Raw genomic sequence first — 14,386 nt, forward strand, 5'->3', positions numbered from 1 at the left:
AGAAAAAAGATTACCAGGAAAAAAAAGTCAGGTTATTTCTTTTTAATGTATATGATAAACATAATTAATATCTATTTTACTTGACATCTTAGTTATTGTGATATTTAGATATAAGAATTCTATTGGATAAATGAAAAAAAGGCCAGTGCATCTTTAGTGATGTTATATTTATTTTTAGTTTAAAAAATACAATTTCTTCAGATTCACTGTCAATTAACTTTGTAAGAATGAACAGATGTCTTTTCAGTCTGCATAATTTACACTTGCAGTAAACACTGAACAAATGTTGTCGCTCTCTCCAGTTTTTCTACCTCTCTTGTTTGTGGTTTTCTCTCTCAAAATTCTTAAATTTAACTCTGAGATGTTAACACAAGGTAACATGGACAAGAATGCATTTTGGTTGTGGTTCTTCAACTCTCAACAAAAACAAAGAATTTACAAGAGTGCCTCTTGTTTACAAAGATATCACATATTTGCTCTAATTTAAGAATATTGATTGCAGTTGAGTTGTTCATTTCTAACATCACCTTTGTTTTGAGGCTGAGCCCAAACACAAGTTTTTCCATTAATCACAATCCATGTAGTATATATATTTTTTTCTTTTCCTTGTGATCATCCTTTTTCAAGAAACCTGCAGAAAGTCTCCCTACGAAAGAAATTACAACATAAATCAATATGTGATGGACCGTTCATTATTAGTCTTTTCTGCAGCTGTGCTCTCGTTGTGATTTATTTGATTTCTTAACCCAACGCTCGTATACGGTTTAGAACAATATGAAGGCGAGACACTAAAATAAAAGACAGGATGTGGCCGGTCCCTGTGGTTTATCAGTGAGCTTTGAAAATCATATGATTAATGGGTTAAAACCAGTATTCCCTGTGTTCTCCACAAAGTTGAGCTTCATAAGACTAAATAAGACTGCAATATGGACTCTTTTTCTCATCTGGTAATAACTTACAGTAATCTACTCTTAGAGACTTAAAATTCCCAAAGACATTTATTTGCAGCAAAAACACAATGAATATTATGACATATGATAGAAGTGGGCCATATGGTCATGGACATATAAAAACTGTGTAAATTAATAAGCAGTTAAATGTGTCATTTGTCAATATATATATATACTCATTGAACATGGGTGGAATTTTGTAATTTGATTTTTAGTGTTCATACTAAACTAAATTAAGTTAAATAAATAAATGTGCTCCATATTCTATCTCAAATCAATTCTGAAGAATTAATTCTCGTTTAACAATTATAACATATGTTTGAAGAATCAATCAATCAATCAATCAATCAATCAATCAATCAATCAATCAATCAATCAATCAATCAAATCAAGTGTATTTGTCTATTTCTCAGTTTAATATATATGAATTATGAAATCAAATTAGAAAAAATGAAAAGACTAAAGTTCTTACTGATTTTTTTTTCCTACTGAAAGAGAAATAAAAGCGATGTAAAAAAATTAAACACTACAAGCTTTTCTTCACAGGCTAAACTAGGAAAGTTTATGACTAGAAAATTAAACCATCAATTCTACTTTTGGACATAAAAAGAACATTTCATGAAGAGAGTTGCAAATGGATGGTGGACATACGTTCAAGGTGTAGAAGTAAAAAAAAAAATCCTTTGGAGGAACTTTAGACAACAGTTAGACAAAATATATTTAATTAAACTACAGAATGTTCTCCTTTCTAATTGAGCTTGAGGAATCTAAGCAGCTCACTGTTAGCCAGCTCCTTCAAGGAAGGCGTTATAGCAACGTGCTGATAAACCAATCAGAAGCTGACTCAAAATAAATATGTCACATAAGAAAGCCAAGAATAAAAATGGACTCTTAATATTTTCTTCAAAAAAAAAAAAAATTCTAAAACCTCATGAAGACAAAAACTATCTCATTAGGACAGAGGCTGTTTTCACATTCAAGGTTTTAAACATGTATTCATTGTACAATTATTTCGTATCTCTGGTGTTTCGTCCTCTACAGATCCAACAGGTTGAAATTGGTTCAGTCTTCAGTAGTAAACCTTTGATATTAGAATACAAAATGTATTTTAAAAGACACTGCAGTCTGTTTATTTGGAAAATAACTGAACGTTTGAGAAACAGGAACAATAAAAATAATGTGAATAAATGTCTGTTCTCCACCTAAACTGATCACCCCTTTACTGCTGAGAACTCATGCGGCAGGTTCTGATACCCAAACCGGCCTTTTACTGCAATTAGCTCATATTCCATTTTTAAAGCTTATGTGTTATTTAAAGCTCCTGTTGACACCTGAGAAACCAGAATTCTGAGTATGTGCATGTGATGTAGTATCGCTTTGCAGATACACCTCCTATGGGAAAGGGGGGAGTGTACTCTGTGTTATCTTGTGGGTAATTCAAGTGGATACATGATGTTCGGCTGTAGAGTGAAGTGTCAAAGAAAGCGGAGTTGAGCAACACTGATAGAACATGATATCCTCTGCACAAGAGGATCTCTGACAGTGTACTACGATATCCCCCACACTATGGAGCAGTGTTTTATTTATTCGGAGTGTTATGGACATGCTAATTTGTTTTCCTTTTTAAGACTGAGTGTCAGTAAGGGTAGTAGTCTTCCACCACGCTGAAGACGGTGGCGTATCGCTGAGTGGATGGAAAGTCACAAAAGGCATTTCCTGCTGTAACCTCCCTGGCATTTGTAGGCCAGCACTCAAGATATCTGTGTTACTTGCAGATCTTGTTTCACATAGCTTTAAAGATTCATTGCCCACAAGAGCAAAATTTTGCCTCAAGCTAATACAAATATTTAGTGTATCTTCAGTTTTGCCGTTGAATGACTTCTATCTGGTTTGGTAGCTCTAGCTGGAAATGGCAAACTTCTCTGCAGTGATTGGAATTTGAAATGGTTTTACTTCTTATGAGACAAGTTCTCTGACCCGCAGATGCTCTGCCTGGTAAAAGGTTTAAGTAAACATAATTAGGCTGCATGTGTTCCTCCTTCCTGCCCCTGGCTCTTTGTTTGCTTGTGTTAGTTGTCTTCTGCTGGGGAGTTGCCAGATTGTCCTGTGGCCCCACAGTTTCAGGACTGACGAGACACAGAGCAGTGTGTAATTAGCAGACGAGTGTGCACAGCTCCCCACAGTGTTCTGACCTCGTGCTGCAGGAACAACTGCCACACAGCCAGACTCCAGCCTTTTCTTCATCAACTTTTTCCTCCTTAATGTCCGTCTGCAAATGTGTAGATGTCAACAATTTCTTACAACGCACATCTTGATCCTCAAAGCATATATTTCACGTTATTATTGTTTAGATCAAGGAGTTTATAAGAGGTAATCACATCATGATGCATACTTTGTAATCATATTTTTTTGCAGACATGAGGTTTTTTTTTGTTAATCAAATTAGTTTGCAAGATAAAAGGAAATTTGAGAATTGTCCATTGTCAAAATGATTTTTTTTCCCCCCAATTAATCAAAAACTTAAAACCCTAACAAAATACAAAAAGAAAAACTTGGAGTGTTAAAAGTGTATTTGTCAAAAGTAAAATTCTTTAGGTACAATACTTTTAAAAACAAACGCTATGTCACTTACTGTTTCTTCACAGCATGCAAATTTTAATTTTTTTGTTCATATTGTGTCAAAAAAAAGATAAAATGTCTATTTTGTGATGTTTATCGCTCATGACTGTCAACTAGTCAACCCGCTAATTAAAAATTAACAAAAGTAATGATAAAAGCATTTCCTCACTTCATGCACTTCTCCTCTCCTCCGCACATAAACGCTGAATGCATACCGAACAAAGTCTTTCCAGAGCAGCGACACTGACAGCGCCGTAAGGCTTTACGGAGATAAACAGAGGTCATAAAGCTTATAGCAGGTGTGGAGCAGTAAAAGTTGTCACTGGCAATCAAGTTGGATACAATAAACTATAAATTAAAGTTAAATGTATCTCCAAATAAACGTAAGAAGCAAGAACTCAGGGCTGTTAAAACCTGGACGCTTGAAAAATTAGAAGGGTTGAATCTGATTCAGCAAACAAAAGAAAGTTTTGTTGAAGGTGGCCAAATGAATGCTGCTAATAATCTTTGGATAGCACATGGAAATCAAAAATAACTGTTTCTTATAATAACCTGTGCAACTGAGCACAGCTCCTGCATCTGTGGAAAAATATTGTAAGTCTGTGTTTATTTGAAAATGTGTTTCAACATATTGGTAATATTTCTTTTAAAATGCTGCTGCAAAAAAAGCGGAAAGGGTTAGATCGACTATATTTATAAAGAATAAGATGTCTTGATGCTTGTATCCTGTTGTGAATAGATACATTTATATTAGATACATTTTTTTTTATTTCAATAATTCCAGTTATAAGGTGTGGAAGCACTGATTTGTGGATGCTATTTTTTATAACAAAACTGGTGAATGTATTACATTGTTACATTTCAACATTGATTTTCTTTTTTTTTCTACAATAATATAAAGCCTATTCAAAAAGTAAAGAGTAAAAAGTTTTGTTTTTTTTTTCTCTCTCTCTCTCTCTCCTTAATCTTTAACTTCTGCCCCAGTTCTCGTAATAACAATAAAACCCTAATGGAGAAATATTCTGCTCTGTTCCTGAGTGTGAATGATTTGACAGTCACCTTGTTCCTGACAGTCTGTGGGCTAAGGGAGCACATTAACTCAGTCTGATGAAATCATGGCATAACCTTATCAATATCCACGCAACTTAAATAGTAGCCACGTTATTGGGAGTTGTATCGCCATCACCACTATACATGCAGTCGCACCATTCTAATCATGGCTTCTGTTTTCTGAATAGCAATGGTTCAGACAAGGCTTGCTGAGAACCGGCAATGAATTAGTCACGTCTCTGGTAGCAAGACTTAATGTGATAAGAGTAGGTAATCATCCTCTGCAGATATATAATTCACTATTAATAGCCCATCTGACTCTAAATTTAACCATGACAAATTATTGGATTTCTAAGTCATTTTACAGGCTGCTCACACTCTCCATCTTTCCTACTCCCGCCCTAACTTATTTTAAAGTGTTGGTGCCAATGGCCCAAATGTGTCACACCTAACAAGGCTTGCTGCAAATTTAGCCTGTCAATATGTGTCAGGCCTCATTCATCAGCTATAACTCTTCATCTGAGCTGTCCTTCTACTTTCACATTTCACCACCGGGAGGCTTGACTGCTCCCTGAGCCTGCATAGTTCAGTCCCACCCTGAGGTTCCCTGCTTCAAGGTTCAAAGGCAATGACAAGCAGTGTCCTTGCTGAACCAAAGTGCAGCACGGGGAGACAGGGAAACGGAACGGGGGGCAGACGCGCCGTAGCCAGCAGATTGTGAATCACACTGCCGAACTGGGTGGCATGTGATTGACATTATCTGATCTTTTGAGTCCCTGAGAGTGTTATACTCGCGTGCGATTGTATGCTCTGTGGCAATATACTGACATACAATAACACAGGATGTTTTCTGCAGCATTGAAAACAAAACAACTTCATAACTGCAAGTAAGAATGCCACAATGTGTTGTAAAATTTCAGAAGCTGAAGGGTGTCTTAAGAGTTTTTGATCTGGCTGGTCCAAATGAAACTGAAGTGAGGAGGAAATCTGTTGAACAGACTGGCCTTGATGTATAGGGTTTGTGGTTTATTTATCACTGTTTAAGAGTGTAGAGTTGAGGGAATCACTTAGATTTTTGAAATGTGCCCAATTTATTAAATTATACTTTAAGCATTACCAGTGATGCAGTTCCCTGTGAAATCATTTATACCGCTTGGACTTCTTTAAATTAAACTAAAACCACAGACTTCAATATATATTTTCAGTGATATTTTGAGGCGAAAAAATTATACATTTTGATCGTTTTTTCCTTGTTAAACTGATGAGCGTTTAGTACACATTGAGCCCTATTACTCTGATACCCCTAAATTAACTTCAACCAATTCCCCCCTTACTATTTATTTCAGCTTTGCATAGTTTATTCTCAGAATAAAGGCAACTGTTGAGTGACACCAAAAGCAAAGAACATAAAGAAATCTGTAATAAAGATGTGGAGGAGTTAAAATCACTCTATTAAACAGTATTCTCAATTCTGAACATGTTATTGAGCACACTCAAAACCCCCCTCCAAATATTTTAGTTTGTGGGTTGGATGCTTTTTCATGACACTGAATGCTCTTGTTATAGACAGTAAAGCGATCGTAGCTTTCAATGTTCCTGAAATAAAGATTTCCACTCAGTTTACGTCACTGATTTCAAAATATGGTTTTGTATCCTTCTGTGTGATGGACGTCTATAACTAATTCCTTTTACCTTCTCACTTCCAAGCATCCAGCTAAGTACGAGCTACACAATATTGTCTTTTATTTTGATCTCTGCAGATCGGCTCACAGAGTAAGAATACAGTTTTTACATTTGTCTTTAAAAGTGTGTAAAAAGGCAGGTGGCACACGGGAAAGTCCTGCACAGAAGCTGAAAGCGGTTTTATAATCCATGTGTTCAAAACAAACTGGTAGTTTGATGTAAAAATACAGCTTCCTCATTGTCAGTTCTCTGACATCAGTGGCATGCATTTGATTAACTGTTGCACCAATGTAGAAAGGGTGGGGGTGGGTGGGTATTTTTATTTTATTTTATTTTATTTTTTTCTCTCCCTTTCCTTTCTGGAATTATTTTCCAGGTATGAGATGGGATGCTTCTTCTGTAATTAGTTGGTATATCCTGCTCTTTTATTCTCTCCCCTTGTTTTATTTTTTGTAGTGTTGTTGTCTTCTCATAGAATGCACCACATAATTGTAGGTGCATTGCACTGCCTGCCAGCCTTGAAGTTATAATGAGGTCTCTGCGAAGACAACAGAGAATCACAGGCTATTTTATCCTATTTTCTGGATGGAAGGTTGTGAGGAAGTGGCATGAAGGGGGCCTCTGTTTGTATTGAAACTGACAGAGGGAGGCAGCTTTGGAAGCATAAAGTAATGAGTCTTCTGAATATCCTATACCAGGCATATTTTAGCTGTGACATTCATTTAGACAGAAAAAATGGATATGAAGTAATGCTGCCCACTCCCCTTTTGCTCCCCCCTTTCTTTCAGAACGCCTGAAAGCAGGATATTGCCAGTTGTGAAGTCTATTGTTTTATAGTAAACACTACTTATTGGACAGCAATAAACTGGTTTTATCTAAAAGACAAAAAAAGAAAAACAAAAAGCGCAACAATCTAGAAATCCAAAATGTGTTTACACTGCTTATATTAATTTATCCTGGTGTCAAAAGGCATCTCCTTCTTTTTCATATTACTTTCTGTTGACAACCTGCTCTCCAGTCACCAAACAATGTTATCATACCTGTCTGCTGTTAATGCTTCAGAGCTTTTACATGATATAGCACGTTTGTGTTTATTTTTAGGCCCCGCCACATTTAATAGCTCCAAACCACCTGCCAGTTGTCTGACAGTGCGACAGTCATCAGACATGCTTCATTTCGTGACATACTGTAAATACCAGTTAATGGCCCTCTACCACACTGGAGCATGTGTTGAAAAATTACCTCCATGCATAGTCGATCTCATTTTAACTGACCTTCAGGTTTTGTCACAAACATGATGGATGGCCAATAGGTTGGATGTCAAATAGTTAAAAATGAACGGTGTGGATTTAGCGGCATGTGACGGAGATGCTGCAAACTCATGCTATGATCTTCCTGCACAGGGGGACGAAGGCCTGGCTGAAAACCCAGGGCTGCCTGTAAGTTCACACTGTTTCATTTACATCTCATTATGCTGCTTTGTGTATGTAAGGCCGTTCAACGCAACTTAGGAGGACGTAGTGGACACACAAAAGTACGACCTGAAATGGTTAGACAGGGCTTTGTAAACATCACGGCACTTTGGCAGATCAGGAACTGGTTGTGGAGTTAAAACATCTGGACTACAGTGATGGGAAGTGAGGCGCTCAGCTGAGGTGGCTCCGTGTCACATTACCCCTGCCTTGGAAGGGTTCAAGCAAGGAGCAGATAGGAAAAGGGGCTCAGAAGGCCTTCTCGCTTGGGCCAGAAAGGATAGGGATGAGCAGCCAGGCGGGGAAGAGTGCAGCTCCAAAGCCCTGAGCGAGAGGTGGAGAGTGACAGGTAGTCACTGGCTGTTTCTTACATGGGTAAAATGTGCTCTCTCTGGTCCGGTGCCTGCTTCTGCAGACCTGCTGTGTTTTTCACCCTTGTAATTAGACTGACTTGTGTTGTCACCCTGGTCATGTAAAATTTAACAGTTGACATAGTTCAATGAACATACACTGACATTGGTTGTTCAGACCCCTTGAACTTTTCCACATCCTGTCACATTACAACCATCAACTTCAGTTTGTTTTCATAGGATTTCATGTGATATATAAACATAAGTAACTGCATATTTGTGAAGTGGAGAAAAGGAAAGGATAAGTGATTTTCAAATATTTTTTGCAAATAAAAGTCTTCGATTCAGGCATGCATTGTATCCACCTCTCAATTTTTAGATACCTTTGCCGGTTTTTATTGTAACATAACTCAGGCACAGTTAGGTTGAACTGAAAGTGTCTCTGAGAAACATTTTCAAGGTTTGTCAGTTGGATTTAGTTCTGGACTGCTGAGAGTCTGAGCAGTTTTCCTGCTTGTTAGTTTTTAATATTTTTTGGCATTAGAGAGTATTCTATAATATTGCTCTAATCACGTAACCCTCTATTTACTAACGATGTGACTTCTGAAGGCAACTGTTTTTTTTTGGAGGTATCAGGGAACTGAATTTGCACGCTGTCACAGTGGCACACAGATTCTTATTTTAAAACAAATTGAAAAATTCACAGTTGCACCACTTTGTGATGGTCTGCAACATAAAATTCCAAGATGCATTGAAGTTTGTGGTTGTAATGTGACTTTTGTTTGAAATATGAGATTATGAGGCAGTGTGAAAACGTTTGCAAGGCACTTGATATGAATCCTTATGTTCTCATCAACACTTTTAACAAATGTGTGGACACGGATGCAAAAAGCAAATGCTCTCAATGGATTCGGACCAGAGAGTTGAAGGCTGCCGCAGATTAAAGGTGTTCTGTGGGTGGGTAGTTAATTATGTGCACATCATGAGGGGCTCAGCCTGCCAGTTTAAATCAACACTGCAGGGATATATGAAAAAAAAAATAAATAAATAAAACACAGTCCCTCTGCTGCTGACTTGCTCCTTTTATGTCGCCAAAATGCTTACGATTCCCACAGACCTCTGCCACCATTCATTAGCTACACTCTCATGCTAATTTTATTTAACAAGCAAAGTAACAAGCATTCCCTGACAGGCAAATGCAGTTTTAGCTAACTTTCTCACATTACGGCAGTAAATGAGTTGGTGAGCCTAAGCAGAAAATGTTGAAGGTAGGCTATTAAAATGCCGACTTGCTGTTAGTACAGTTGTATTGTATTGCTTGTTGCTTGAGGTCAAACCGAGCGCACGATCCGACTAGAGGAGAATTTGATGATTTATTAACAAAACAACTGCTGAAAGACTGAGGCATCTTTAATTTAAAGCATCACAGGTCACAGCTGTCTTTTTTCTTCACAGATGAATCAGCAAAATCTTTTGGGTCGTCTGCCGTCTTGTGCCGTTTATTTCTTTCTCCCTCGTTACTTTGCACAAAGCAACTGACTCACATGAAACGTCTATTTTATAAGGGTGTATTTGGAAAATCAGCTGTGTGTGTGTGTGTGTGTGTGTGATTTTTGCCCACTGAAAGAATCAAGAATTGTCTAGCAGAAATTGGAAAGCGGACACCCGAAGTTCATGGTCTTGTATTTACTCTGCAGCCTGGGGGGTTGATGACTCTGCATTCTCTCCCAAGCTCATACCCAGCAAGGTGTGAGGAGAGACTGTTATAGACTTCGCTCTCTTCATATCAAACTGGTCAAGGAAAATTACCTCATTACCCTTTTTTTAATTTGCATATAATACATGTTGATATTTTTATCTGAATAACAGCATTTTAATTGTTTATATTTCCTTGAATTGTAAGCTAGAAATGACTGCCTCAAGGTTTTAAGCAGTGTCTTGCAAAAATATTCATACCATTTAAGTTTTTCCATGTTTAGAAAATGCTTAGATTTACACCAATCCATTGTAGCCCTGCTTGCATGCTCAGGGTTGCTGTTCCACATGAAGCTGAATTCCTGCTCCAGTTTTTAGTCTTTTGTAGCATCTGACAGATTTCCCTCTTGGATTTTCCTCAATTTTGCTCCATCTAACTTACCAGCTTACCAAATTTGACCAGCTTCCTTGTCCTTGGTCAAGAAAATTATCCCCTCAGCATAATGCTGCCACCAACATATTTTTCAATGAAGATGGTATATTTAGAATCATGCAAAGTGTTAGTTTCCCACCAGAATCAGATCAGCTTTAATTTTGGTGTCTTCTGACCTAACATTTTGCTGAAATTTCATCATGAATTTGACTGGGGAATAGATGATTTACTAAAATGGGTCTGATGATTTTCACAATATCCTGTTTTTTGTTGCCATTTTCAGAGGATGGAGTGAACAGTGATTAATATAATGTTCAAAATAGTGGACATTGTTCTATATCTAAATTCAACTTTGAACTTTGCTACATTTTCTTCCCCACTCAGTGTTGGAGTGTTCTTTTGTCTTCTATTGCTAAAAACAAATTACTGGCTGGTGTTTAATTTAGGAATTTCAGAGTAAAAGGAATTAGATTTGTATTTTGATTTTGGTGTAATGCTTATTTGTATTAAGCTTTTTGAAAAGCATTAATTTCTTCTTTAGCCCAGTGTGTGCAAACCCACAGATTCAGTGGGAGTACAAAACACATACAATGGGTTCGCACAACACATACAGTTCAAAAAAAGTTGTTAGAGTGCATCATTGTAAAATGACAAGATGTGGATAATTTCTAGTGGTGTTGAATACTTTTGCAATGCACTTTTTCTTAGTTGTTTTCAAATAGTTTTGAGATCATGCTTTTGTTTTCTTGTAAATAACAAGTTTTAATTTAACTCTTTCAGGGCCCTCGAGGAGATAAAGGAGAAAAGGTAAACTCGAGATCCACACTTTAAAAAAAAAACAAAACATGCCAACAAGTGATTGTTTTTCTTGCTGAACAATGTTCTCCTGGCATGTTTTCTCTTCTAGCCATATACAACTATTAGCTTGGACAAGAAACTATTGAAGCACCATATGCACTCTCTTTAACAAGAACATAAACTCAGAATACACCTTGATTAGCTTGCTAATAGTTTTTTATCTGGATACTTTATAGAGTAATGGAATGAAGCCCTGATCAACTGAGGCTGCAAATTGCCTATTAGGGCGATATTGGAGAAGCCACCGAGAAGCTATTCAAGTATTGAAACTGCAACTTTACATACTCCTTCCTACCTGTGCACTTAATTTTAACCAACCCAAGTCTTTTGTTATCCGTTGAGCTAACTTGAATCTTAATGTTACAAACAAACTCCACTGGTCTGCCACCAACTTGTGTTGCAGACATCAGCTCGTGTCAGACTTCACGAGATGCAAAACAAAGTCTCTGTGGATTGCTAAACATAGCATCTAATTCTCCATTATACATGTCCTCCCCCCAGGGATCAGCCGGAGTGCCGGGTCAGCCAGGCAAAGAGGGCAAGAGGGTGAGTAAACAGCGACAGTTAACCAGTTGTGTGGCCTGACTTGATCTTGCAGTGACTGGGAGGTCCTGGCCTGCAGGAACAGCTACTGAGTGGCTGTTGTTGTATGTGACCCTTCATGGCAGTGGGCCTAAAAAAACAGGGAAGAGTCTGTGAGGGCATGCTGTATGACAATTAATGAATGGGATCCATGGTCAAAGGGTCATGCACACACTCACAGTCTGACTGGCAGCACACATGGTGACGTCCCAGTGGGTAGCTGTGTTGGGTAGTATTAAGTTTCTAAAAGCTCGATTTGGAATAGACACAATGTCCGTGACTGATTCAATGGCTTTAAAATGTCATGTTTATTTATTTGTCACTTCTTAATGCAGTAAACATGCTCGAGAATAAATGTGTCTGGATTGCTAAATGATGTCGAGATGACAGACACGGTGCCTCAAGTTCACAACTTAGATTTGAGTTGCATTTAAGCTACAAAGACTTCAGACTTGGCTTAGAGTCTCTCTCTAAATATCTGCGACTCTACTCAGACTCAAATTCTGAGACTTAAGTCGTATTAACAATCTTTATCCAGTCTCCGGTGTGAAGGTGAGTGCTGATGGTTTGAGTAAATAACTGTTTCTTGTCTCCTCTGAGTTAGATTATGGCATAAAGCTTGGTCATCATGGTTACACTACACGCATTACATACCGTTTAGGACCAAACCATTCACACCCCTGGTAGATTTAGATTCAAAATCCAAATCTATCAGAAACAACCACAAAGTTTGTTTCTGATTTCTTACATTAAAAATGGCATGTCTAAAATTATTTATGCCCTTTAACAATAATCAGTAGAACATTTTCATTATCAATGCAGCCATAAACCCTTCTTGCTGATCAGTTTTTTGAAAATTTTCAATGGTATTTTGACAATTTATTTTTGGTTATGAGCTCCAAGTCTTCACCCAAATTCTTTGCACCCTCCACAGATTCTCAATCAGATTTAAGTCAGGACTTTGACTGGGCCACTCCAAAACTCTGATATCATTTCTAGTGAAAACAAACAAACAAACAAACAAAAAAAAAAAACATTGGTTAAATTAAAAGATTAGGTTGAATATAAATGTATCAAAGGTATGAATACTTTTAACTCAACTGTGTGGCATCTCTGGAGTCATTCTGGATAATTTGTGTCAGTAAAAGACTTTAATGGATGCTTCTAAGTTTATCTGTTGTATTTAATGATACCATCAAGCAAGTATTCACAGTGAGTCCGAGCTCTTACAGAAATGCACCCATTATCCTGTTAAAGGTTACTTTTGATTTATTTCCCAGGGATTTTCAAGGACTCTGGGCTATTATTGGCTCATAACAATCTCTTCGTATATGTCGTAGTATCATAATTCTGACCACGAACCTTGTCTTTAATAACTTTGGGGCATTTTGAAAATACCTCTGCAAGTTTGTGAAGCAGACATTATTACAAATTAATCAAATTTGAACAAGGTATCATTGTTATCTGTTCAGAGGAATTTAATATCAATAGAGTGAAAATTAAATTATGGTGGCATGAAGATTATTTTAGTTTGACCCAACAGCAGACACGAATTTGGGGATGGGGCGGAAAATGTCTTTCTAAAATAATAATAAAAAATGAGCTCTGTAGTTTTGGTTGTCCTACATAGTATGGCTATAAAACAGAAGATAATATTGCTGCAAAATATAAAATCCACATGAGAGCTTTAGAGCAACCACAAGTAGGTCAGGGAGATATTCATTTTATATTAAGCAAATATAAAATGAACTTCATGAATTCAATGGCAGCCAGCTCAAAGCATGTTTGTCATGAATTTTGCCCTTCTTAATCAGAAAGTGTCTCTTAACATTGTGTTGAATGATCAGCTGTGCTTTTTTTTCCTCAATGGATCATTTCACTGAATGAAGTTACTGAATCTGTTGTAGCTGATTTATTCCCATTGAAAATAAGTGAGCGCAGATGTTTTGATACTATTGTCTCCACATCATTAGTCATATTGCTTTTTAACACAAACCCTGCCTGAGAAGAGGCTGGGATATAAAGAAACTGAGCTTTAGCGGCATGATTTAGGATGTTCTGAAATACATCTTGACGATGAAATTCAAAACATAACTGCATGAAAGGAGACAGAATGCTACTCTTACTAATGTTGTGCCCTCTTGGTTTCCCTTTTTATTTTACCGTACATATTTCTTTGAAGAGTTGATAGGCAAATAGCTACAAGGCATTTAAGAGGCAATTCCATATTTTGTTCTGTTGTTGCTGCTGAAGACACAGTTCTGATCTATTAATACCTCATCGTTGATGGTTGGCTGACTTCGTGGTGACTGTTAATGCACTAAGGTTTCTGCTTATTCTTAGCTCCAAGAGTCACATGGAGTCCAGTTTGTTGACCACTGTGTGTTTCTGCAGTCTGACAACCTATTTTAGGAAGGTGGGGGCATGTATCATTATCTGAGCCTCTCACCCAATTAGCAATTCTTGGCCATGCCTGCATCTTATTGGCTTTACAACGAGCTACAGCTGCTATACAACCGATGCAGAAAGGCTTGATGCAGAAGGACTGCTCTATATCCTTCATGGAATAGCCGGGAGTGAAAAGCTTTCACAAAGTCTTAGATTCAAGCCTGACCATCTCTCAAACTGTCCGCTTTAATTTATTGTTGAGCAAAATACGACCACTCTAAGCCATCTAGATTTACTTCAAGGAGA

At 37.3% G+C, this 14,386-nt stretch overlaps 1 protein-coding gene across 4 annotated transcripts in view; it reads left to right on the forward strand.

Annotated features, from left to right (window-relative positions):
* LOC103134185 (collagen alpha-1(XIX) chain) overlaps window positions 1–14,386 on the forward strand; it is a 135,912-nt gene that overhangs the window by 43,756 nt on the left and 77,770 nt on the right. For 3 of the 4 annotated variants that reach the window (XM_016668466.1, XM_016668465.1, XM_007546329.2), the window contains exons 11-13: window positions 7,706–7,741; window positions 11,033–11,059; window positions 11,612–11,656. In XM_016668466.1, the coding sequence (XP_016523952.1) occupies window positions 7,706–7,741; window positions 11,033–11,059; window positions 11,612–11,656 (108 nt within the window). The remainder of the gene's footprint in view (window positions 1–7,705; window positions 7,742–11,032; window positions 11,060–11,611; window positions 11,657–14,386) is intronic. The other variant, XM_016668467.1, reaches the window with a different exon arrangement.

Source organism: Poecilia formosa, unplaced genomic scaffold, assembly GCF_000485575.1.
Source record: "Poecilia formosa unplaced genomic scaffold, Poecilia_formosa-5.1.2 Scaffold15, whole genome shotgun sequence".
NCBI classification, from domain to species: Eukaryota; Metazoa; Chordata; class Actinopteri; order Cyprinodontiformes; family Poeciliidae; genus Poecilia; species Poecilia formosa.